We start from the raw sequence: 23,962 nt of genomic DNA on the forward strand, positions 1-23,962 counted from the left end.
TAAGCCCAGAGGGGGAAGCATCAGTTCTCACCCCCTTAAATTTGTTTTGAACAGTTTTATGCTTGTTTGTTTTCAGAGGGGTTCAGCATGCTTAACCAAATTAAAGAGAAGACTATAAAGATCTTTTTAAAATAGCAGTTTAATCCCCCTTCCACAGTCAGCGATCCTGGAAAAATAATGTAACCAAAAAAAAGAAAGAAAGAAAAGAAAGAAGGCCAAAAAATAGTTGTTTTACTTCTCGTATGTGTCAGTACTTCATGAGAATGAGCTGTTTGACACCGGCAGAGAAGATTTGGCAAGTTTTTCATGGTTGCAACACACACGTGGAACCATTTAACAAACAGGAAATAAACCGGCTTTCAACTGGGACAGGATGTATTGCAAAGAAGCGTCGTTACAATAAAAAAATAATAAAACTATAAATGAATAAAAAATGTTTTTGCTAAATCAATTTAGCAGTGTTTTATGTCAGTACTGAATCAGATGATTTTGTGGTTTTTGTGCATAAAAAGTTTGGTTTGTAAATGTTTTGTGGTGTCAGACTGTAACTTCCCAATTAAAGAAAGAAAAAACTGCGTTTAGAGACCGACTGTTTAACTGAAGGGGGGGAAAACATACTCGAGGTGGTGGAGACCAAAACCGGAGCTAAAAGAGCTTTCTGATTGCTGGATGGAACATCAGTGCTGGATTTTTCTCTGCCCACCAGTGATGGCCAAAAGCATGTTAATGGGAAGGAGTTCAAACGAAAGAAATGTGCCTGTATTCAGACTGTAAGTATGTTGATGTGTGGCTTTATAATTATTTGTTTTACTGTGTAGTGACCAATAAAAGCCTGATGCTGTTGACTGCTGCTTTTGGTCCACTCCTCTATATGTTGTTCTTTCAGGTTTCTGCACAGCTCCCGTAAAATACCGTCACAGCCTTTCAGTCCGGTTCATGTCTGAACTTTGGGCCGTTGCAGCAACATTTTGTTGTAGATCTGCTGCAGTGCTTGGGATCTTTAGCCGTGTCTCAATTCAGGGCCTGCATCCTTCGGAGGACCCAGCCTTCGCGGTCTACGTGGGCCGGGTCCTCCGAAGACCGAGAAGGGCAGAAGTGCGAGGCTGTGAAATGGGACGGTCTCGCCTTCAGATTCGCGTCAAAATATAACAAGACATTGGAGTAAATTCTCGATCATCTCACACTTCAGTTTAATCAGTTTTCTGTTTATTCAGCTGTGTGAAAACTATGTTCAATCTCAGCCAAATATTTAGAAGTTATCTAAGTCACTTATATATCATGTTCAGTTCAGTAGCCAAATTCTGGGATAGGTTGCAGACAAAAACACTTTGGACAGAAAAGGCACAGTTTGGCATTCAACACTTTATTCACAAACTAAAACCAATCACTGTATCCACAGGTCAGTGGGTGACTGTACAGGTGTGTTAGATCAGTATTAACTGGCTGCACATGGCAGCTTTACATCATGCCTCACCACGAACCCTCCATTGGTTCATTCGTCCCCTGCATCCTCCAATCAAAGTGCTCTGCAGTTTGTCCTTCAGTGTGTGTGTGCATGCGTGTGGATAAAGTGAAGGTGTGTATGTGCGCGTCCGTCCAGGCTCAGCTGGACCACATCGGTCCGGTTCTCGTGTGCGTCTTCAGAAGACACGCCTACACATTTACAAATACATTCAAACACAACCAGAAGGTTTTTCCTAGATATCTGTTAGACAGCAAATAGCACCGCAGAGCAAAATACACTTTGGGGTTAAAGAAAGAAAGAAAAAACGTCTACAGACAGCAGAGTGACAGCTGCATTCACACAGGAAGGAAGAAAATCACCTCCAGAACTCATCATCATGGCAACTCTGATATGACATTAACGTGATGTAATGTGTTGATTTTTTTCTAAAAGCCCAGATTAGCCAATGAACAGTGGTCTCACTGTGGTGTTGTGATATCATGTTAGGTCACTGTGTGCTCTCCCTCTTGACCCTTGAGCTGTTCGGTACTCCATATACAGTAAATCCAAACTTTTTAAAAAATGATATTACACAGACTGTTATAACGTATGACTGCTAACTTCAGGGAATAATAGGTCACGAATAATTTGGATCACCGAGTTCACCGACATCTGTTCTGCTAATTTCCAGCTCCACATTTTCAGCCCTGGACTCTCTGGAGCAGCTTTTCCTGAGTCCAAGTTCAAAATAATCCTTCTTTATGTCAAACAGGGCCGTGGTGCTCGGTTCACTGCCTGTTTTAGCTCCTACAATCCAGATTCCTGCTGTTTCTGCTGCAGGTGGGTGAGGCTGTGCCTGCGATGACAATGTTAGGGATATTTCCTCTCTATGACATCACACAGACCCAAGCACTGAAAAAATGGGCTGAAACTGACTGTTGAGAGTCTGAAGCCCAGCGCTCGCGGTGATTATTTGTACACACTGACCTTTGTGTTTTGAACTTTGGCCATGTTTAATATGAACATCCAATACTGGATAGCTGATATGTTACAGAAAATACTGAAACGCAGAACAGGTCCACTGCAGTAATAAAACGAACAGCTGAACAGCATTCTGGGAAATATAAGAAACACAAGCGGGACCAGATGCAAGTAAGAAAACTATCTGACAGAGCCAGAGTATCTGAGGGGACACCGACAGAAACCTGGGCTTAGCCTGAAATCACTTCCTGTCCAGCTGTACTGACGGTGATCTTCTCTCAACACTCAGCGTTAATATTCAGACGTGGAAACTCAAAAATACATGATTTCAATGTTTTGACTTCCTGTGTGAATCCAGTCGTGCTTTTCTACAGTTACAATTTACATTTTATATGTTCCGTTGTTGATCTAGATGAAAAAAAATACTTTAAAACTCAGCTGAGCGGACGAAACAACTGAACCAAAAGGAAGGTGTGTAGGTACAACGTGATTGGACGATGAAGCGTTAAAAAAACCAAAACACCGAACCAGATCTCCGTGAACTCTTTGTTTCCAGACCTGATGACGTCATCACCGTGCCCTCGCTTCATTCATTCGCTTGTTCTCTTTGACTCTGACATGTTCTTCACTTCGGGGCTGCTGCATTGCATCATGGGAACTGTAGTCAGTCACCAGGTTAGTACAACTGTAGCTCTGTCATCAATAAAGCTGTCGGTCACTACGGTAACCGACACCCAAGTTAGCGAAGGGGAAAAAAGCAACATCACATTTGCATCAGCAGTGATGTCAGAGTGGTCGGCGTGAAAGTTTGTGGCGTCCGCTTCAGTCTCCGTTTAGTAACAACAGGAAAAGGGAGAGCAGGTCCTTTAAAGTCCTCAGAGATGGTTAGAAAGACTAAATATGAACATGGAGAACAAATGAGGCCACTGGGAGGTCACCTGAGGAGGAGGAGGAGGAGGAGGAAGAGGTGGTTTCATTTCTATACTTCTGTAAAAATGGCGAGCCTCTTCACTGCGAGGTTCAACACGAATACATTTTCATCATGATCAGAATATCAGAGATTAAAATACTTTCTTATACTAAATTATGACAAAAACGTTTCAATAGAAAAATAACTTCTCATTTTTATATTTGACATTTTTTCTTGCTATCATGAGATTCCGTTTTTACAAGTAATAATGTAAACATGAGACATATATGGCAGGTTTCTTACTGCAGTGACAAAGTGTCCATTTGTGTTGAAAATAGTTTGATGACCTACATTTATAAGATCGTTATTAGAAGATGGAATCAAAGGTTGGCCAACGACGACCAAGGTCACTACAGACTAAAATGTGTCTGCAACACAAGTTCTCTAACTCTAACAGGACTTTCTGAGAGATTTGTGCTTTCGTCTTCTTTATCAGCCTGTTAATTAGCTGTAATTAGCAGGCATGCATGTCTGAGTGATGCCCCCGTGCAGTTCATTGATGAAGGTTTCTGACCACCAAAACACTGAGCCTTTAAAACCATCTTTCACGTTTAGTTTAAAACAATGATAATAATAAAATAACTGTTTGAAGGCTATTATTCCCAAACAGATGATTTAACAGCCCATGAAACCATGAAAAGCAACATCGTAAAAACCAATTCGTACTTGGATGTACTCTGTGTTTTCTCCTTACGATGAGATGATTTATTGTTTTAGAAGGAAAAAACTGATAAATACGTCAAAATAACATGAAAATGAAATGTTTTATTTTATAATTCTCTCTCACCCCAACCGGTGCAGCAGATGGCCCCGCCCCTCCCTGAGCCTGGTTCTGCTGGAGGTTTCTTCCTGTTAAAAGGGAGTTTTTCCTTCCCACTGTCACCAAAGTGCTGCTCATAGGGGGTCATGTGATTGTTGGGTTTTTCTCTGTGTGTATTGTTGTAGGTCTACCTTACAATATAAAGCGCCTTGAGGCGACTGTTGCTGTGATTTGGCGCTGTGTAAATAGAACTGAACTGAATTGAATAACACAAACCCAGCTGTCAGCATGTTAACAATGTTTCTTGTAAAACTTCACATAATCAGAGTGAAACTATGATTATATGTGTTACTATTTTTTTTTTAAATTTCAACAAGCTTTAAAATCATACTTTTACCTTTTGAATGTTTTATTTCATATCATGAAAACAGCCTAAAGTTCTTTTATACTGGTTTACACTTATTTATGGTTTCTTTTGTCATCATTAGATTTCTTCCACTGAGTTTTGAAGATGAATCAAGTGATAACAATATTTTTCTAAGAATGTGAAAATATGTCAAAACTTCTACTACCTTTAAAAAGCTGATCAATAATGACGGACTCAGGATATTGTGTCACAACAAAGTTTCACTACTTTTTAATCTCATCAGACTTTATTCTCCTGTTATTGTGATATACCAATTTTCCCCCCTAAGGAAATGTGTCAGACAATAATGTAAATTTCAAAATACTTCACATTTCCAAGAGCTTTTAGTATTCATGTCATTGTTTCTTATAAAACTCAGATATGATAAAAATGTCAGAAACAATGTGTCTCATGTAAAAAGTTTTTTACTGCAGCTGGAACATTTCCCCCCAAAGCTTCAAAAATATGTTAAAATATTTGTTCTTGTTTTAAAGAGATGTGAATTTGTTTTACTTATTTATTCATTATTGTGGAAACAAAATTCTGGTTATACTGTGACAGTTTTCATCTGCTTTCAGTATTTATGATATTTATGATTTAGGTTATTATATTATATTTTGTAAAAAACTGTAAAGCCATAAAAAATACAAATGTTCGTCCTCATAGTGGGTTCACATGTTTCCTCTTTTTAATTTATTCCATCTTTGTGGAACAAGCAAAGTTTCCTGTATCAAGGACAAACATTTCCTTATGAACATTTTCTTGTTATTAATACCAATTTACCATTTTCAACATAGTGTAATAGCAAGAAAATGTATCAAAAATAAAGTTAAGAGGTTGGTACACAACATTTATTTCATCACGGCAGAAGCTGTTTGTGTTGTTCTCTCACTGGAGACAAAAATGGGAAAATAACATCTATCTGAATTTTTCCATCTTTAACAGAGTCGCTGAAAAAAACGGAGAAAAGAAACTTTTTTATAAACAGACGCTCCAGCGTTGCTGTCTGAAAAAAACTGATTAAAATCAAAGAGTGCTTAATGAACACCTGAAGCAACATGATTTCTGTCAGAGACGAGATGAAAACAGGAGTCGATAAGAAGAGATAGAATTTCAGCAGATTGATGTTCGGTGGTGTGAAACAGCAAAACGTTTTTCCTCAAACAAGCCTGCTTTTATTTTACAATCACGGTTTCCTCGTGTACCTCTCTGTCTCCTCCTCATCCCCATCCTCCTCCTCATCCCCATCCTCCTCCTTCTTCTTGCTCCTCCACATGGTGCTCCCCTCCTTGTCAAGGGAGGAAGAGGAGGAAGCGGGAGCACCCAGTGGAGGGGTGCGTCGACTATTTTGTCCCAGTGTCTCCCTGAGCGGCAGGGTGGGAGGTCCTGGTGATGTCACATAGACTAAAGAAGCTGATTGGCTGACAGGTGAGGCGGAGCCGTGGTGGTCAATTGGTGATGATGTCTTGACGACCACGCCCTCCACCTTCGAGCTGATGTGGGTGGAGTTCAACCAATATAAAGGTTTAGCCCTTCCATCCATCCCAGATCGGACCCCTGTTTGGACACACACACACACACACACACACACACACACTGTCAGACTTGAACCACAGTTGTGTGTCTGCACTGAGAGTGTGAGTTACAGTAGTTACAGCAGAGAGGCCATGCAGGCAGCAGCACAGGAGGCGGCTCAGACACAAACGCGCTTTATTAAGGTTCTTTGCCAAACAGCACGAGTCAGTAAATGAATTACACTCTCTACTTTTAGGTTTCTGCACCTTCAGGCTTTCACTTTTGATAAAACCAGAACATCTAACACATCATATGAGTTATTTCCTGCTGCTGGTAACAATTACACTCCTCAGTACTCATGTGGACGCAAACAGACATCAGTTAGCATTTCCACCGGCAGTGTTTTATTTTGAAATTCAGGTCATATTTACACTTCCTTTGGATAGAAAAACCTATTAGCATCAGTAAAGGTTGATCCATCACTCTCAGGTCTGTTTTTAGTATAACAGCTGGAAGTTATTTTGAGACCTGAAGGAGACATATGACCTTCGACCCTTCGAAGTCATCCTGTCAGCCACTTGCAGACCTCTTTCAGCAAGGCTGAAGTCCTGCAGTGACACTAAGTGCAAACATGAACTTTTGTTTCAAACTGGCTTAAATTTATTGTGAAAGATCATTGTTGTTAGCGAGAGCTGGGCTCTGGTTGAAGCTCACTCCAGTGTGAGGTTATAGCTCAGTGTGATATTTGAGCCTGTCAAAGTGGAGCTGGAAATGTCCTCCAGTGTCTGAGGAACAACATTCAGATGAAATGAGCCAAACTGTGGTGCGTGCCCACATTTCTCCACACCAGGACAGCGGTCATGTGCTTCTACTTGCCACATTTGCCTCACTGTGTACTTCAAGTGCAGGTGGACAGGCCGAGACTTCAGCTGAGCTGAGAACCGTCCAGAGGTGCACGAGGAGACCAGCTTGTTTAACTCAACTAAGGCTTTTACTGTATTTATTTATTTTTATTCACATCTCTACTGTATGTTACAGACACACAGTTAAAGGCAGTAAGCGGCATGCAGGTCAGATGAAGAGGAAAATGAGGAGGAAGACTCACAGGGTTCGAGACGATGAAGGTTTCTTGACTCTCTGCCACTTCCTCCTCTCAAACAGCCTGATGCAACAAACACACACCATGTTACACACACACACACACGCACACACTCTCTCTCTGCTTCACCACCAGCAGCCCTCAGCTCCATCAGGAAATCATGCAGCATTCAGAGCAGAAAAACATTATATACGAGCGTGTGTGTGTGTGTGTGTGTGTGTGTGTGTGTGTGTGTGTACCTGTAGTCATGAAAGCTGCCATGTGCCCGGCCTCCTGCTGAAAAGACAGTTTGATTGGTTGATGAGCAAAGGCAAGGCCACTTGTGATGAGGTATTTTGTTGTCCCTGATCATCAAGTACAGCAGCATCATGTGATCACTCAACTTGACAAGGATCATCTGAATGCACACACACACTGCAGTGTAGTGGTAAGACCACACACCTTTGGAGTGGGAGTTGCAAGTTCGATTCCCACCCAGTATCCAGTAAGGGTCCTAAAACTAAGCCCTGGAATGGCGAGGCTGCGTCTGCAGCCTGTGTGCAGCTCGGACACAAAGCATTTCTCTGTATGATTGTGTATGTGACGAATAATGTTGTTTGTTGTTGACTTGTCACAATGAGAAGCTGGAATTAAGTTAAGCGTTAAGTTGCTGCTGATGCTCACCTTTTTCAGTAATGGAGTGCCACAGGGCTCTAACTTTGGCCCATTGCTATTGACTATAAATGCATCTTTCCATCTCTTCTGATACAATTTTAAAAGCTTCATCCTTTTCAGGGAGCCTATCCCAGGAGTCATGGGATAGGGATAGACTTGTCTAACATAGAGACAGACAACCATTTACACCTATGGGCAATTACCAAGTAACCTAATCCCACTAACTCCGAATTTCAGTGTGTAAGCAACTGTACATTGACAATAAAAGTTCAAATTCTAAGTCTAATTGAATGTCTTTGAACTTTTGGAGTAAGCCAGAGTGCCTGGAGAGAACATGCAAACTCCACATAGAAAGACCAAAGCCTGATGCTGGAATCGAACTCAGGACCTTCTTACTGTGAGGCAACAGTTCGAACCACCGTGCTTTTTAAAAATTTTAAAACCTGTATCTTTATTTTAAATTTCAGAAAGTTCACATCTCGCTGGAACCCTGAACAGCTTAAAACCTTTGAGGCAGTGTTGCAGCCACTGGCTCTTAATTTGAATCCAGGCTAATTTTGTGGGAAGCACAGACACGCCTCCATGAATACTGGCTGAACAGGTCTGACGTACTCTGCACCTTTTTAAAAAGAACAAAGAACCCTGAAGCTGCTTTCTCTCGCAGAAAACTTCATTGCTGAGAAGATTTCTTATGTTCTCAAAGCTGCCTTAGCAACAACATCTCTATCCCCACGACAGTGAACCAGCATTAAAGTGAATTCAGCCATCAGTATAGCAGAGCACAGGCTCTGAGGCTGCTGAGGGAACAAATGCTGTTCATTCACATCTGCAGGTGGAAATATGCAAATGCATAAAGCTGCTGTCTGAATTGCAGAAGTACAGCAGCTCCAACTGAGCGTTGGAGTTAAAGTTGACAGTCTTCATATTTTTGAGGAAGAATAGTGAAACAGTTCCAGAGTAATAAAAACTGTGCTGTTTAGCAGCAGCTATATGAATGACGTTTGTCCAAGGTGTGTGTGTTTGTCTTACCTGGTTCCACTGAGCGCGTGCGAGGATTACACTGTTTGTGTCCCTTGCACCCTCTGAGCTCCATCAGCTGCACGTGGAGCTGATTGAGAACCGTCCGATCTAAAGAGCTGACAGCATTTATCAGCTGGAAGCAGAAATGAGGAGACAAAGAGAGAGGCGGTAGTTTGTGTGGTTTGTGTTCAGGTAAATTAGATGAGGTGTATCAGCCCAACAGCCGTGGGGCCTCAGGAACTCCACATTTCTGCTGTCATGCAAGTTTCTTGGACGCATGCATTGTGAGTGTGACTGTCGGGCTGAATGTGTGTCATTTATAAATGAAAGAAATATGCAAACCTGTAGAAACATCGTGTCTCAGGGAAACACTGAAAAACTAGTTTACACATTTTTACTTCTGGGCTGGACGACTGTAATTTGTTATTATCAGGACTTCCTAAAAGCTCCCTGAAAAACCTTCAGTCTTAAATAATCAGGCCCATCTTATCTTAATGACCTTGTAGTACCATATCACCCTATTAGAGCACTTCGCTCTCGCTCTGCAGGCCTACTTGTTGTTCCTAGAGTATTTAAAAGTAGAATGGGAGGCAGAGCCTTCAGTTTTCAGGCCCCTCTTCTGTGGAACCAGCTTCCAGTTTGGATTCAGGAGACAGACACTATCTCTACTTTCAAGATCAGGCTTCAAACTTTTTGCTAAAGCATATAGTTAGGGCTGGACCAGGTGACCCTGAATCCTCCCTTAGTTATGCTGCAATAGGTGTAGACTGCTGGGGGATTCCCATGATGCACTGGGTGCTTCTTCTTCACTCACTGTGTGTTTATTCACCTCTCTGCATTTAATCATTAGTTATTATTCATCCCTAACTTCTTCCACAGTGTGTTTTTGTCCCGTCTTTCTCTCCTGACCCCAATCTGGTTGTGGCAGATGGCCTTCCCAGGAGGTTTCCTGTTAAAGGGACGTTTTTCCTTCCCACTGTTGCCAAAGCGCTTGTTCACAGGGGGTTACTTTACAATATAAAGCGCCTTGAGGCAACCCAGGCTATGTTTTGGAGCTTTCATTTCCAGATGTCTCCTGAACGTATCACACACAGGCGGTCGCACAGTAGAGGTCGGCTGTAACACTCACTGAATGCTTTAGATGAGAAGACTGCAGCTTTCTTGAGAACAACACGATTGTGTGAGTGAAGTCATTTCTCACAGGAAACCGAAGATTAAAGATGATGATGAGATAGAACATGACCACATATTTTTCACGAGGACCAGTTTGACTTTTAGACCCCCCCTCCCTTTCACAGACCTGCTTGAGGGTTAAAGCCACAATGAGGTTAGAGTTTGGGACTTTGGGAAGCATTTATGTCATGGGAAGCATGTCAGCGAGCTAACGCAGGAAATCAACACCTTTAAGCTAAAATCAGAAAACTGCTCTGTACCTGGTACGGGTCTGTGTTGAGGTCAAAGTACTCCAGGAAGCCAGTCGCAAACTCACAGAACAGGAAGTTGTGGGACTCGTTGATGGTCCTCAGACACCAGTACGTGTTGTTGTTGGCACTGGTGCAGGCGCAGAATGAACCCACTGCAACACACACACCAACACAAACACACACATATTCATTAACAATATTTTTCTTGCTGTGCTGGTTAAACCCGAAGAACGAGGAGATTTTTAGAAAGTGTGGTTCTCGGTTCGGGACAGCACTTTGATGGCGTTATTTATAAGCACAGCACAAACACAGATCACAGCAAACTCTTTTAGTGGCTGCAACAACAACGATCGAAAGCTCAAACGTCGTGATGTCGAAACGCTCAGGGTTGTGATGATCATCACAAAGTAAAGCAGTGGCTCTTACACGTCCAGAACGGCGCCGTGTGCCAGTGCTGGTTGTCATGAGTGAAGCAGGTGAGTCCTGGCATTGAACACGTGTCATTGTTTCTGATTCTCTTGATCATCTTCCTCATCTTCTTCCTCCTCTTCTGCTCCTTTAGAAGCCACGCCTTCTTGTCCCGAGCCCCGGCCTTCCTGCTCACACACACACACACACGCACACGCACACACACACACAGATAAAGCTTGTAGGATGTAGCTGCCCAGGGCCATTTATGTAAAAACACAGCGTGCTGGCTTATCGCCACAATGGTCTCACCTGAACGGATGCAGACTCCCTCCTCTGTACCTCAGTTTGTTCTTCAGTTTGGATTTGTACCTGAGAAACACAAACGTCACATCGCGTTTAATCACATGCATGAATCTAAAACTGTGGCGTGCACTTTTCTGCTACTTACAGATATTTACTGCAGTCACACTCCTGGGGGCGGGCCTTCTTCAGGTGACCTCTGACCTCTCTCAGGTTCTTTATCTTCGTCTGCAGAGTCTCAATCTGAGAGAATGTCACAGGTATCATTCAGAGCCACTAATAATATTCTGCAGAACCTTAAACTTACTTCACTTCTGCGGCGTCGGGTGTGAGCTGGGATTTTTAGAGCGACATCCCAAACTTTTTAAAACAAGCGTCACTGCTGTAAGTCTTTTTCACTCTCTAACTTACTGTTTTGATTGGCTGGGTGAGCACGACTGGTTGCCTAGATGCTGCAGATCTTGTTAGCTGGATGAACCAATTAGTCCTATTTCATTCATTTACAACTCCCAGGTTTACCTGACAGGTGTACCGTGTTGTGCACACCTGACAGGAGCCGGGGCTGCAGTCCAGCAGACAGCAGCATCCCAGTCTGTAGCAGGAAGTTGTAAACCAATGAGGTGGAGAGAGAGAGGAACCCGGCAGACTCAGTTATCTGTCACAGAATCATTCACCCGGAACAGCGGGCAGCTACAGTCTGCACAGACACGGAAACGCTAACCTGCCAGGAGGCAGGGCTGCTAATGTTATCCACACTGCACATCCCAGCACCTAGAATAGGATCAGATCAATGAACAGTGTAATCACTGGTGTAATCACTGGTGTAATCACTGCGATCACTGACTTTTAAATGTGCCCTGTGTTTAACCTTTCCCATTAAATTGTGCTTAACTCATTCACTGCCAGGGTTTTTGAGCATTTTCACTCATTTTTGAAGAGCCACAGAAAACTGTGTGTTATGATCATATAAACGCTGAACCTACCAAAATGAAGAACAGACTCTCTTCTTCCATCCAAAAAAAAAAGCTTGTTTCTACCATTTTCCATTCTTTAGTAATCAGCTGTAGAAGAGAGGTGGGTTCCACCAAAAATGCCTGTTTTGACCACAAAAAGGGAGAAAACGAGCTTTTTGTGAAAAATACATTTCAAGCAGTCTGATGTTCACTGACAAGCTGCCCGAGGTTGTATTCTAGCCCCTCCCATTGGAAACGTAATTGACGTCTATAGACGTCAATGGCAGTGAATGAGTTAATTTGGACTGTTTTCTTACTTTTATACATGACGACTAATTTGATTGATTATTCTGCTGCTTTATAAACCGACTCCACGACACTTGCCTCGCACATGCACAACCCCAGGGTTTTGTTAGGTCGGGCGTACGGTGCAAAATCTGTGCCTGATCAAACATGCAGATGGATCGTGGGGAAGCGGAGCGGCTCAAGCACTTTATGAACATCCTCCCTCCACCTTTCAGAAAAAGCTGAGTCAGGAGCTTCAAAGCTCGAGGACAGTTCAGTTTAAAGGGACAAGAGCGCACTGACTGATTCAACATCTCAGCACTACTGTGTCTGCATGTGACTGTGGGACGTTATTTCAGGTGGAAATATCACTAAATAAACCAGAGCTTCAGGGGGTAATTCACAAAAAACCTTTAAGCAGGAGACTAGGGTTTAGGTACCAGCACTACCTTTGGAGAAGGTCAAGTTTAGATTAAATTAAAGCCTTTAAAAAAGTTGTTTTAAAATCTGTTCATAGTCACTAAAGTTGTGAAGTGTTTTGGTTGTTGGCAGCTTAGTTTGTTGAACCCGGAAGTCACAAGCGAGTGATGGATCTCACCGTGAAGCAGTGATAGTGACCTGTCAATCACGAGGTAGGGCGGGCCTAAAATGTGCCTTCCTTTATGTTTTTGACTCTAACAGGTCCAAAATCTTCAGAACCAACAGGTTAGAAATGATAAGACTTAAAAAAAAAGAAAGCAAAACCATCAGCAAAGTGTGTCCTCAGGTCAGAGATCAAATACAGAAGAGAAGAGGCCGTCAGACAGAATGCTCCACCTCACATACAGTTTGTGGTCCCAACAGTGCAGAGACGCTAACTCGTACTGCTGTGTGGCTTTTACAGAAACGTGAGAAGGACGTTACCTCGTGGTCGATATGCAGCTTGTGGTCCTTCCAGGCCTGCAGGGACTGATACACTCCCGTGTCACACTTCACTGTTGCATTAGACAGGATGGAACATCTGCAGGAAAACAGATTTAATATCAGTCGTATTTGGTTAAAGAGCATCATATCATAACACGAAAAAAAACAAGCATTACTGACCGGTGAGTGACTTTGACAGAGTTGGGTGTGACCACGGCGTTGGGATCTCCTCCCATCCCGCTAAACTCGTCCTCAGACTCGTCTCTCATTGGCTGATCCCAGCCTGCCAGGCTCTGGTTTCCAGGGTAATTGTTCATCATGGAGAGAGAGCGGCTGTAACGGTTCCTGGAGTAATTCTTCAGGGCTTTGAACTCTGACAGACAAACACAATTAAGCTCATCACCTCAGCGAATATCACCACTGAGAAGAATAAGAAGTTTATCATCACACTGCTCTTGCCCTACACAATAAAATCCACTTCCTGCAGTCTCTAAGTACACGTTTACATGCCTCAGTGTTACAGTAATGGCTAAACTAAAGCTCATCATTGACGGAGAACCTCAAATATCTGCATCTCTACCACCATAAGGGTGATGCAGTGCTGTCCTCAGACATTAGAGGTCAGCCAAACACACTGCTGAACTCAGAGATAAAGATCCAAACCATGACAAGAGTGTGCACTCCTCTACGACCGCATTGAGCCGCCTCAAACCTGCCATCAAACGTGTCATCCTGGCGAGATGAGTTTGTCAATCAGAGGAGTGAAAGAGATCTAAAGCTGACACGTCTGAGGACTTTATACACCGTCTTTCTCTCTGAGCACATACAGCAGTGCTCGTATCATCTCATATGAACCGCGGCTCCTGTTTCATGACAAACTTATTACCACAAAGCAGCGACAGCTACGCTGAAAAAAAAAACGAAAGTTTAAAATCAGCAGCAATCAGCAGCTGGAAAATTAAAAACTGCAAATAAGTGTCATGCAAAAACATTTTGGTACTATTTTCCAAAAGCTCTGACATTTCTTTGGTGAGAGGTTCGTCTGTTTGTGAGTATGACCGGCACTAATGTGTCATATCTGCAGGAGTTTGTCAGACTTGGTCACAGTGATGATTCCAACGTGTCGGTGTGTAGGTGCTCGTTTGAATTATTAATCGTTGGGATTAAAACATCTGCGTACACCAGTCATCCACAACAATGAAACCACTGTAAAGTCAGTAACAACAATCATCTTGTCCTGGCACTCTTTTAAACGCATCATCCAAATGTATCCAATCATCCCTTCGCATCCTGCAGACGCCGCGAGCAGCATGATGACACAAACCCCACCACTGATCGCACCTTTAACCTGTTTAGGCTTTTAAGCGATTTATGGATGAAACTTAATAAAGGAATCAGAGAATTCCAGAAAAGCTGCTAAACTGCTCACACGTGGCGCTCAACAGTTTTCCATTTTAAACCCAACACAAAATTATTTTTTCATGAGGCAAACTGCGCATGCCTAATAATCACTGCTGCCCCCTGGTGGACTGAAGCGTTAACACTCACTCTTTTTGGAGAAGAAAGGCTTCTTGTTGAACGGCTTCATCATGGAGGGTCGAAGGTTCAGAGGTCGCAGGTCACGGAAATCGCAGTCGCAGGCACCAGAATTTGGAAGGTACAGTTGAGACTTGATGCTGATTGGACGCTGACGGCCAATCACACCCCTCTGGAAGCTTGTGGCCCCTCCTTCATTCTTACATTTGAAGAGCCGTAGCTTCCCCGTGGCGTCCTCCACACACTGCCACTTCTGCACACACAAAATCGAGCGTGAGGAATTATTTTTAACAGTTCAGAGGAGCCGGTTTAGTTTTCCCAACATCAAATGTTAGTATACAAAAGCTCCATAAATAAAATATAAATAAATACTTTAACGCGAATATTGAAAGCTGGAAGTTAAAAGGGAAACGGCATCCTGATAATCATATAAGGATTATCTTCAGGCAGGATGTGATGTCACATATACAACAACTTACAAAAGATGCAACAAAAGTTCACGAATCACAAAATTAAACAGAAAAATATTTGTTTACCTCAGAATTAATTTACAACAACACGCACGCTTAACAAAAGGCCTTGTTTGGTCCACTTGGTTCGGTGTAGCGCCGTAATCACACTGAGCATCTGACTGCTGCTGGTCTCGGATGTCAGGCTTTGATTTGTTCAGGCCGATGAAATTTTGGATTGAGGCTAAAGATCCTCACGTACATCGGGCCATGAACAGCTGATGTGAAACAGCAAAATCTCCAGACGCTTACGAGCAGCAGCTCTACTCAGAGCTCCTCAGTCAGTCTGTAGGGAGAATGTCCACAAGTCTCCAAGCAGAGGCTCGTTTCAGCTCTTTGACTCACAGCAGATAAATCAGACGCTTTGCCCGACAGCAGAGTTCCACCTTATACTCATTACTGCACAAGGCCTCGTACTCCATCCTGTCCATGTGACTGAAAAAGACCCTGAAATACTTCTGTGGTCGGGCCGTTAACTCTCAGCAGTGATGTTCTATTATTGACTATTGATCACTGATTGGCTGATTATCCTAATCTTATATTAAATAAGGTGACATGCACGTGAGCTTGTTTTAAACCGCTGATTACGGTGATACTCCAGGGGTAGCAACCAGCGACACCCGAGCTTCAACACGCCAGACTTGCACTGAGTGGCGTTCGTAGGTTTGAAACATGAGTAGGTTCCTTTCACACATCATCCCAAGGTAAACGCTGATTACACAATGTTTCTAGGACAAATCACACTGGCTTCTTGACTGCGCTCTGCCACCGGCTACAAAATCCTCGAAAGCTGTTGTGGAACCAAAAAGAACAAAAGAACAATGGTTCCGTTTTCTCCGAACAGCTCCTGCAGGATCCTGATAGAAGCTATGAAAAGAGTCACTTTACTAAAGGAGGTGAAGAAGAGGCAGAGTGCCTCTGAAAACGAGAGGGAACCTTGGACAGGTGTTTGCACGATGAGAGAAGAGAGCTTCAGGACTTGTGAGGGTTCGAAACATTCACGTGGATTTGCTTTGATCAGCACGAACCAAACCTGCCGGGCTTTGAGTGAAGGGGGGTGAGGTAGGAAAGGCGAGGCTGGGAAGAGGCCGTCGATTGCCTCGTAAACACGCACGATACATTCAGAGTCTTCTTTTGCTTTCAGCGGCGGCTGCATCGTGACTCTGTAGTTGTTCATTAGAAGATTAGCATGACCCGAATGAATTGCGACTGTTGCCCTGAGTCACTCACGCTTATTAAAGAGCGACAAATGCCTGAATTATTAAGTACACACACATAAATGCAGTTTTCTTGGGGCTGTTTATCACAGCAACCCAGCAGCCGGCAGACTCTGTTGCTAAGAGACTAATCAACTTGCTAAAGGGATTTTTCGACAAGTGTAATTAACCTCAAACAAGCGTGAACACAAACACACAGTGACACAGCTCTAAATGTCTGGCAGAAAAGTTTCTGTTGTGCTGTCGCATCTCGATTCTCTCCACGTCTCTTTGATGCTGCAGCATTCAGCGAGTCCATTGTGTTCTGGTCGTTCCAGTCGTTACTGCAGTTATTGTATGTGTCTGGTTTACAGAGATGACATCTGGTTTTTCATCTTTGTGACACAAGTCTACCCTGCTTCTTTCAAGTCTCTGTTTATTGGAGCGGTAGCCATCCCAGCTTTCCCATCTTTATTCCAAAAACAGCTTGTTACCGAAGACTGCACAGACCAAAGAAAAACTGCATCGGAAAGAGTGCAAACTTTATAGCCTGCATGTTCTGTCAAAGCGAAGCAGGAATAATGAGCAATAAGACTGTGATTGAAGCCACAGGATCAGGAGTGAACGACAGGATCGTAGCAGTAAAACGATGAGACTGGCAGAGGAGGAGCAGTTAGGAGCACAGAGAAATTAAACATATGGGATTCGGATTTCTGGAAGTTATGGAGTTGAGAGTAAATAGCATCTGGATGAAGTGATTAGACGAGGATTAAACAGGGATTAAGAGTAAATCAGTTCAATTGTGAACAAAATGATGGAATCAGGAAGAAATAACTGGATGGAGAAATGTAGCGTCTCGAGTGAGGAACGAAACGATGAAGTCACAACTCAAATAACGAGATGAAGACTAGAATAAAGTGGTAAGGTGTGCTGTAAACAAACAACAGGATCAGGGGAGACCCAGCAGAACATTATTCTGGAGTAAAATAGGAGTGTGCAGAACAAAGCAACGAGATCTTGAATAAAGCAATTTACCAAAGAGGAACATTTACTGGATTATGACTGAGGAATGGAGTGAATGTGATAATGTGATGTGAATGAAATAATAATAAAAACGAGTAGAATCAGGAATAAAGTCTCAGATTCAGAAGTTAGAAATGGGATGTGAGGATATTGGGAAAATAATAAGGTTTGAAAGAATGATTTAATTGGATTGGGAGCAGAATGGAGCACAGAATAGGATTCTGGAGTAAGGAAAAGGATAAGAGTCATTTAAAAGAGTGATAATGGGACCAGGAATGGGTTACCAGAAGGAAGTTTAGAGAAAAAGCATTTTAGTGGAAGGAAAGGGAATGCTCCAAACCTGCTTCTGATCTAAAGTGTGGTGTGTGGAGCAAAGGGTTGGAATAAAGTACTGCAATCAGAATTAAGTAATGGGATCAAAAGTACAGTCAAGTAAGTTCAATGGAGCCAAATTTATAGGAATACTGATAATTTTATGAGTGAATTTGATTAATTTGGTGAACGGAGTGAAATAAGGTTTCTGGAGAAAATAGAAAATTAGGAACGTATTCTGGAGTAAAGTTAAGACTGGAGGTAAGGTAATGCAATCAGGGACACGTAATGAGATCAGGAGTGAAGTCAGTGGATGCAAACTCAGAGAATTCTGAGTGGTTTCATGGACGGCTACACAGTGAAACTCATATGACTGACTCAGGAAAAATAAGGTATTCCAGAGTAAAAGAGAGGAATAAGATAATGCATTGAGGAATAAGCAGCTAGATCAAAAGTACAATAATAACATCAGGAGTGAAGTCATTGGATTCAGGAGATTATAAAAAAATCTGACTATTGTAGTGCAAGGATGGAGAAGGAACGTGATACCTTTGGGAGAAGTAGGATCAGGAGTCAAGGAGTAAATGAATCAGAAGTCTTACTGTACCTGTCCCGTCTGCTGGCAGGGCGTCTGGTACTCGGCTCTCTGACAGAGGTCTTTCACTCGTTGGCGTTTGGGCAGGAAGTTCTCCTCCTGCGATACTTCCTTACCTTCGACGACCTGGTGGAGCAGCTTCCTGTAAAAACACGAGCAGGGAGGAAATCTGCATGTTTAATGAATTCATGATTCAAAGTTAATAAAAGTTTATTTTGGCACATTTATGCATTTCTTCTGTCTGAATCAAGAAAGCTGCTTTTTTCTGTGTAAATGCTTCGGTGGCCTCGAGCGTGGGGGTCGATGCCACGGAGACGAAGCCAGCGAGCGACTCACTCGAGAGTTCTTTACAAACTTTTAAAAGTTAACCTTTAGCCCTCCGTTAGAAGAACATTTGACTGAATCAAAGCTCAATGATGTGTTTAAGCTGTGATTAATATCTGTCTCAGAGTTATTATGAGTTTTTACTAATTAACCAAATATCATCAGGCAGATCTGCTTCCACCGGGTGGACGACACCAGCTGCACGTCCATGACTCAGGACAGTAGTTCTGGCTGCCATGTTTTCCCAGCAGTGAGAGCAGCTGCTGTGTTACACTCTGCACTGAACGTAGACTGTTATGTGTTATATTTTCCCGAGCAGCAGCAGTGATGTGTCGTCTTTACCCTCTCTCCACCAGGAACGAGTCTCTCCACACCTTCGGCTTCTTGTTCACTTGAAACCTGAAGAAGAGGATGAAAACAGCGAGAATCAGAATTCCTGCACTTCTCCTGCTATTTTTAACCCACAACCAACACTGTCGCACCCTCCGCCCGCCTTCACCTCACCTCACCTTCTTCTTTTTTCACGTCGACTCCATTAAGCACGACTGCCTTTACTGAAGCGGCGTCTGAACGAGCTGCTAAATGTGCATCGCCGCTTCATTTTACACCCCTAAACTTCGGGCTGGAGCTCCTCTCGCTGCCACGTCAGGAGCAGCGAGTTCATTTCAGTTCAAATCATCGAACATTACACACATTTATATAATACTCATACCGTCCCCTCATTAAGCGCGTGACTCCATCTGGTTTCTATTCTGGGATGTTTGTAACGTTAACTTTCAGGAACAACATTTTGATTTTCCTCCTACACTTAAAAGAACAACAGTCACCGCAGTGGAAACGACTGCAGGACTTTTTCCAGTTGTTTGATTCACAGAATAAACAGCACAGAAAGACACAAACATGATAATGAGGCTGCGACGAGGATTTACACACAAAGGCGGCGGAAAATGTTGCTGCTCGATGTAAAAGCTTGTCTCCAAAGTTTGAAACACAATGAAGAAGGACTCATTTAAGTTTCCAATATGACAGCCATCAGCGCAGCTAACAACGAAATATTTGGATTTTTTTAGTTTTACCTTTAACATCCAAACAGTTGCCAGCGCAGCGCTTAGGTTTAGGGTTGGGTTGAACTTTAGCCACAAGCTGGGAGATGCTAAACACACCCTGGCCAAACGGAGCTCATAAGATTTTTGTTTCTTATGTGAAAACATGTAGAAAGTCTGTAAAAAGTCAGCGAATTAAATCTAAGTGCAACTATTAAGAAGCTGCTGGTGACCTGAAGGACAGCACCGCTATCCACCGATTCTCTGCTGTTCACAACGGTTTAAAGAGATAGAAGCAACAAGTGGGAGCCGAGCTGTCGAGTCGTCTCACGTCTGAGGCCACAGCGAGGTGTTCACAACAAAATCCCTCCTGCCTGTTCTGTGTCTGCTCCGGGCAGAGTCGGGCACGTTCAGAAGCTTTGTTGTCAAATGCCCAACATCCTTATTTTAAACTATTTTTATCATTTAGTTTCTTTTTATACGTGAAAAAACACAGCATAACACTGATCCTGGTGTTAGCTCAGGCAGACCATGAAGGCCAACTCAGCTGTGGCAAATCAGCTGACCTCGGTGTCAGCCCACATCAGCTGATGGCTCTGCTAATACCCTTTAAAGCATCTAATTGGCTGTCTTATACAGGGCACGCTATTTAAGCGGCTTGTGGAGGCGGGTTGTGGTTTCTGGGCGCAGTCGCAGGAAGGAGAGGTAGAGCAGTGTGTCTGATGAGGAGGGTGGGACACCTGCTGGGGACGTCTAATTAACCCCTCCCCCGACAGCATGTAGATTGTAGCAGATGAGAGACACGAGATGCTCAGCGGTGAGTCTGAGAGCCGGTGCAGCACAGCCGGTCACAGAGAGTCAGAGACTGTGTGAAAAATAATGTTTGAATAAAACTGTGAAAGTGAGATTTGCTGCCCAACGTTACTGTGGAGAACTCGCAGCAGCAGCCGGTACACTGCTTTAACCTGCTCACAGTGACTGCACATCTGCAAGCCGCTTTGCAACCATACCCACGCCTCCTTTTTCACGCTGCATCTGTGACTGTCATAACAGCTGCTGATGTCTGCTCACATGTGCTGGATGTCTTTCTGTTGCTCTTCCTGCCTGCAGATTTCAGCAGTAAAGGATCCAGAGCAGACCCATTTCACCAAATGCACCCTCATTATCAGGGGGCTGTCTTCTTGTTGGCTCTGCAGTGCAGCTGTCGATACTGTCATTGCGATTATAGCAGACCGTGATAGACTGGTGTTCGACTTCTGCTTATCTATGAGTCTGAACTGGCTAAGCAGAAGGAGATGGATTGATGGAAAACATCAAACGCCTTTTCACTACACTGGTATTGTTTGAAATATGTTTAACAAGCAAACAGATGAAGTCCAGGTTGCAATAAACTGGCACAAATAAAAATAGAATTATGATCATTTTTGGTCAACTGTATATGAAACCATATTTATTCATGACCTAGAATCATAACACACGAGTTACACTTGTGTTTTTAGGTGTGAAGACAGGCGCACACTGGATTTCTGACCACAGCGAAACAGTCAAACGTGGAAGACTAAACTATCTGTAAATGCCTGCGCAGTGTCTGTTCTCATGTTTGTAGCACAACAGGACCCTCTTTCTTTATTTGTTGGCTGTAAACTGCTATCAGTCACTGTTTTGTCCTGTGCTGCTGAAAATCTGGCTCCTCCTGAAAAACACCAGGAATCTATAATCATGTGCTTGTTGTGAGCTGTTAGCTGCTGCAAGACGAGTCTGGTTTAATTCTCCTAACTGCAAAGAGCAGACTGTTCTGGGAGAATCTGCACAGAATCAGTCCATTATTCTGAATAAACTCTCGGTAATCAGTCTTTCAGCTACTGTTGGTGTTTCCTCTGCATCTCACAGATAATAAAAAGGGAACAGCTGCTGTAAAGTTCGTCTCAGCACAGAATGTAAGGACTCTATTCAAATGTTCAGACAGATATCCTCAGAGGCTTCGGTGTGCTGCAGAACTGAGAGTACAGCTAAAAACGCTACGTTTCAGGTTTAAAGACACATATCTGGTTTGATTTAAATTCAACAACGTGAAAAACACAAAGATACGGCTGCATCACAACATGTTTAACCAGAAAAAAGACAAACAGCATGTCTGCTTGTACGGACAACGTTTTAGAAGACTTTAATTTCTGAACTATTGTTCTCATTCAGCTGCAACATCCCCCAAAGTCTCTGACCTGACATGGACCTCAAAAACCTTCACTACTCGAACCCTCGTGAACCTGTGCAATCTACTGAAACTCGGGTTTATCCCTCCCTCCATCCCTCCCTCCCTCCATCCCTCCCTCCATCCATCCATCCATCCCTCCCTCCCTCCCTCCCTCCCTCCCTCCCTCCATCCCTCCCTCCATCCACCCATCCCTCCCTCCCTCCCTCCCTCCATCCCTCCCTCCCTCCCTCCATCCATCCATCCATCCATCCCTCCCTCCGTCCATCCCTCCCTCCATCCATCCATCCCTCCCTCCGTCCATCCCTCCCTTAGGGCTTCATTTAGCTCTAGGTCTGCAGAGACTTAATTACATTTTAGCTGCTCAGCTGATATCCGTCCACTAATTAAGCCAGACTAAATCATTCATCATTAGAAGTGATTGAGACTCTCACGCTGGTGTAGTTTATCTACTTTCCCTTGAACCTGGAAGTGGGAATTAAACTCCTTTGCGTGTGTGTCCAACACCAGCAGCTATATAACCTTCAAACCTTAGCAAGTGCACCTCACCCCCCCTCAGCTACCGACAGCGATGTATTGGTCACTGGCAATCACAGCGGGATAACAGGATGAAGTGACTGTGGAAAAGATCTCCCAACCACAGTACGAAAGGAAACCTCAGCTTTAGAAGGAAGAAGCCACTCACAGAATAAGTCCAGTCACCTATAACTTACCTAATGAAGTCATTTACAATTGACTTGAGCACCAAATGGATTGTTTCCATTGACCTGACAGCATGTACAACTTATTATGAGCAACACAGAGTGAAGCGGTTCTCAGTGAAGACAAACAGATATAGTTTCATTAATTGAAAGCAGCTCCGATGTTTCCTACACAGATGGTCACGGTCCGTTTACCAATCAAATCTGACACATTCCTGTAGTTGGGGACTATTTTTACTGATGGATGAATCCACATTTGGTATCATGAGTCCTCACAGGAGGGTGTATGGAGATGAAATAATCACCAGTTTAGGTTATCGGCACTAAACCGCGACCCTGTGTGCAAAATCCTTTCGCCTCAGCTCGGCGGGTTTGACAGCCCCCCGAAACGCTTTCCTGTTTGTTCCGACCTCCTGACCTTTATGTTTGCCTTTGTTGACGCTCTGATCATTATAAATATTAATAGAATATTTCTCTCGCTCCAGGCGAACCAGATGGCTCTTTGTGCTGCCGAATAGCGGCGCAACCAGGAGTTTAAATGAGGTCGTTACAGTTGAGAGACGCCCTGCTGCTCCAACGACTCTCTGCACGAAGATGATTTACATACTGGTGATGTGTCTCTGTTCTCTGACCTCTGTTTTCAACAAGCAGCTGATTACCTCACTGTGAACTCTGAGAAATTAACTTCAATCTGTGTTTAATGGTTTGTGTGTTTAGGATGATTAATGGCATGAAAAAACGACTGTTTATTTATTCAGAAGCTCTTTGAGCGCTCAGATGGTTAAAGAGCATCTTAGCTGGGAAAACGGTGACGCAACAGCTCCTTCAGATGGTTACAAAACAAGGAAGTGAAATGCTTTAACAATCTGGCATTTAGGTGTGTGTGTGTGTGTGTGTGTGTGTGTGTGTGTGTGTGTGTGTGTGTGTGTGTGTGTGTATACCTGTTGGCAGGTTTGTCTGTGTCCAGCAGACTCATTATCGACTTTCCGTCCATATCTGGAGGCGTGTCGACGCCAGCGATGTCCAGGATGGTCGGAGCCAGATCGATGTTTAGGACCATGTGAGGGTTACTGACACAAACATGCAAACAGAGTATGAGCGCTTATTTTATTATATGTGTGCCTGTTTTAGCTTCATGCTGTCATAACGAAATCCGAAAAAGAAACTGTTAATAAGACTTTAATAAATGTCTCCTTTTTACCAAAACAGGGCTTCAATTTTCATGTGACATTCATTAAATGTGACATGTGGCACAGATGCATCATACATGGTTTTATTGCAGCTGTGCACACACACACACATACACACACGCACACACACACACTTTCGTTTTGCTATCTTAGTGAGGACATCTCATTGACATAATGCTAGCTGCTTAAGCTAACCATC

General features: G+C 43.3%; 1 protein-coding gene across 5 annotated transcripts in view; it reads right to left on the reverse strand.

Annotated features, from left to right (window-relative positions):
- Positions 1 to 5,218: 5,218 nt before the first annotated feature.
- sulf2b (sulfatase 2b) overlaps positions 5,219 to 23,962 on the reverse strand; it is a 111,939-nt gene continuing 93,195 nt past the window's right edge. For 4 of the 5 annotated variants that reach the window (XM_085343885.1, XM_085343884.1, XM_085343887.1 and 1 more), the window contains 14 exons: positions 23,515 to 23,643; positions 18,963 to 19,019; positions 18,309 to 18,438; positions 14,674 to 14,914; positions 13,306 to 13,498; positions 13,126 to 13,222; positions 11,133 to 11,227; positions 10,994 to 11,053; positions 10,700 to 10,869; positions 10,283 to 10,425; positions 8,859 to 8,982; positions 7,415 to 7,451; positions 7,182 to 7,238; positions 5,219 to 6,118 (listed from right to left, as the gene is read on the reverse strand). In XM_085343885.1, coding sequence (XP_085200011.1) covers positions 6,088 to 6,118; positions 7,182 to 7,238; positions 7,415 to 7,451; positions 8,859 to 8,982; positions 10,283 to 10,425; positions 10,700 to 10,869; positions 10,994 to 11,053; positions 11,133 to 11,227; positions 13,126 to 13,222; positions 13,306 to 13,498; positions 14,674 to 14,914; positions 18,309 to 18,438; positions 18,963 to 19,019; positions 23,515 to 23,643 — 1,564 coding nt within the window. In that variant the 3' untranslated portion in view covers positions 5,219 to 6,087. The remainder of the gene's footprint in view (positions 6,119 to 7,181; positions 7,239 to 7,414; positions 7,452 to 8,858; positions 8,983 to 10,282; positions 10,426 to 10,699; positions 10,870 to 10,993; positions 11,054 to 11,132; positions 11,228 to 13,125; positions 13,223 to 13,305; positions 13,499 to 14,673; positions 14,915 to 18,308; positions 18,439 to 18,962; positions 19,020 to 23,514; positions 23,644 to 23,962) is intronic. The other variant, XM_085343889.1, reaches the window with a different exon arrangement.

The sequence above is a fragment of the Diplotaxodon limnothrissa genome, linkage group LG20 (assembly GCF_057381915.1).
Source record: "Diplotaxodon limnothrissa isolate DT_005_m linkage group LG20, D_limnothrissa_male_GT1.1, whole genome shotgun sequence".
NCBI lineage: Eukaryota > Metazoa > Chordata > Actinopteri > Cichliformes > Cichlidae > Diplotaxodon > Diplotaxodon limnothrissa.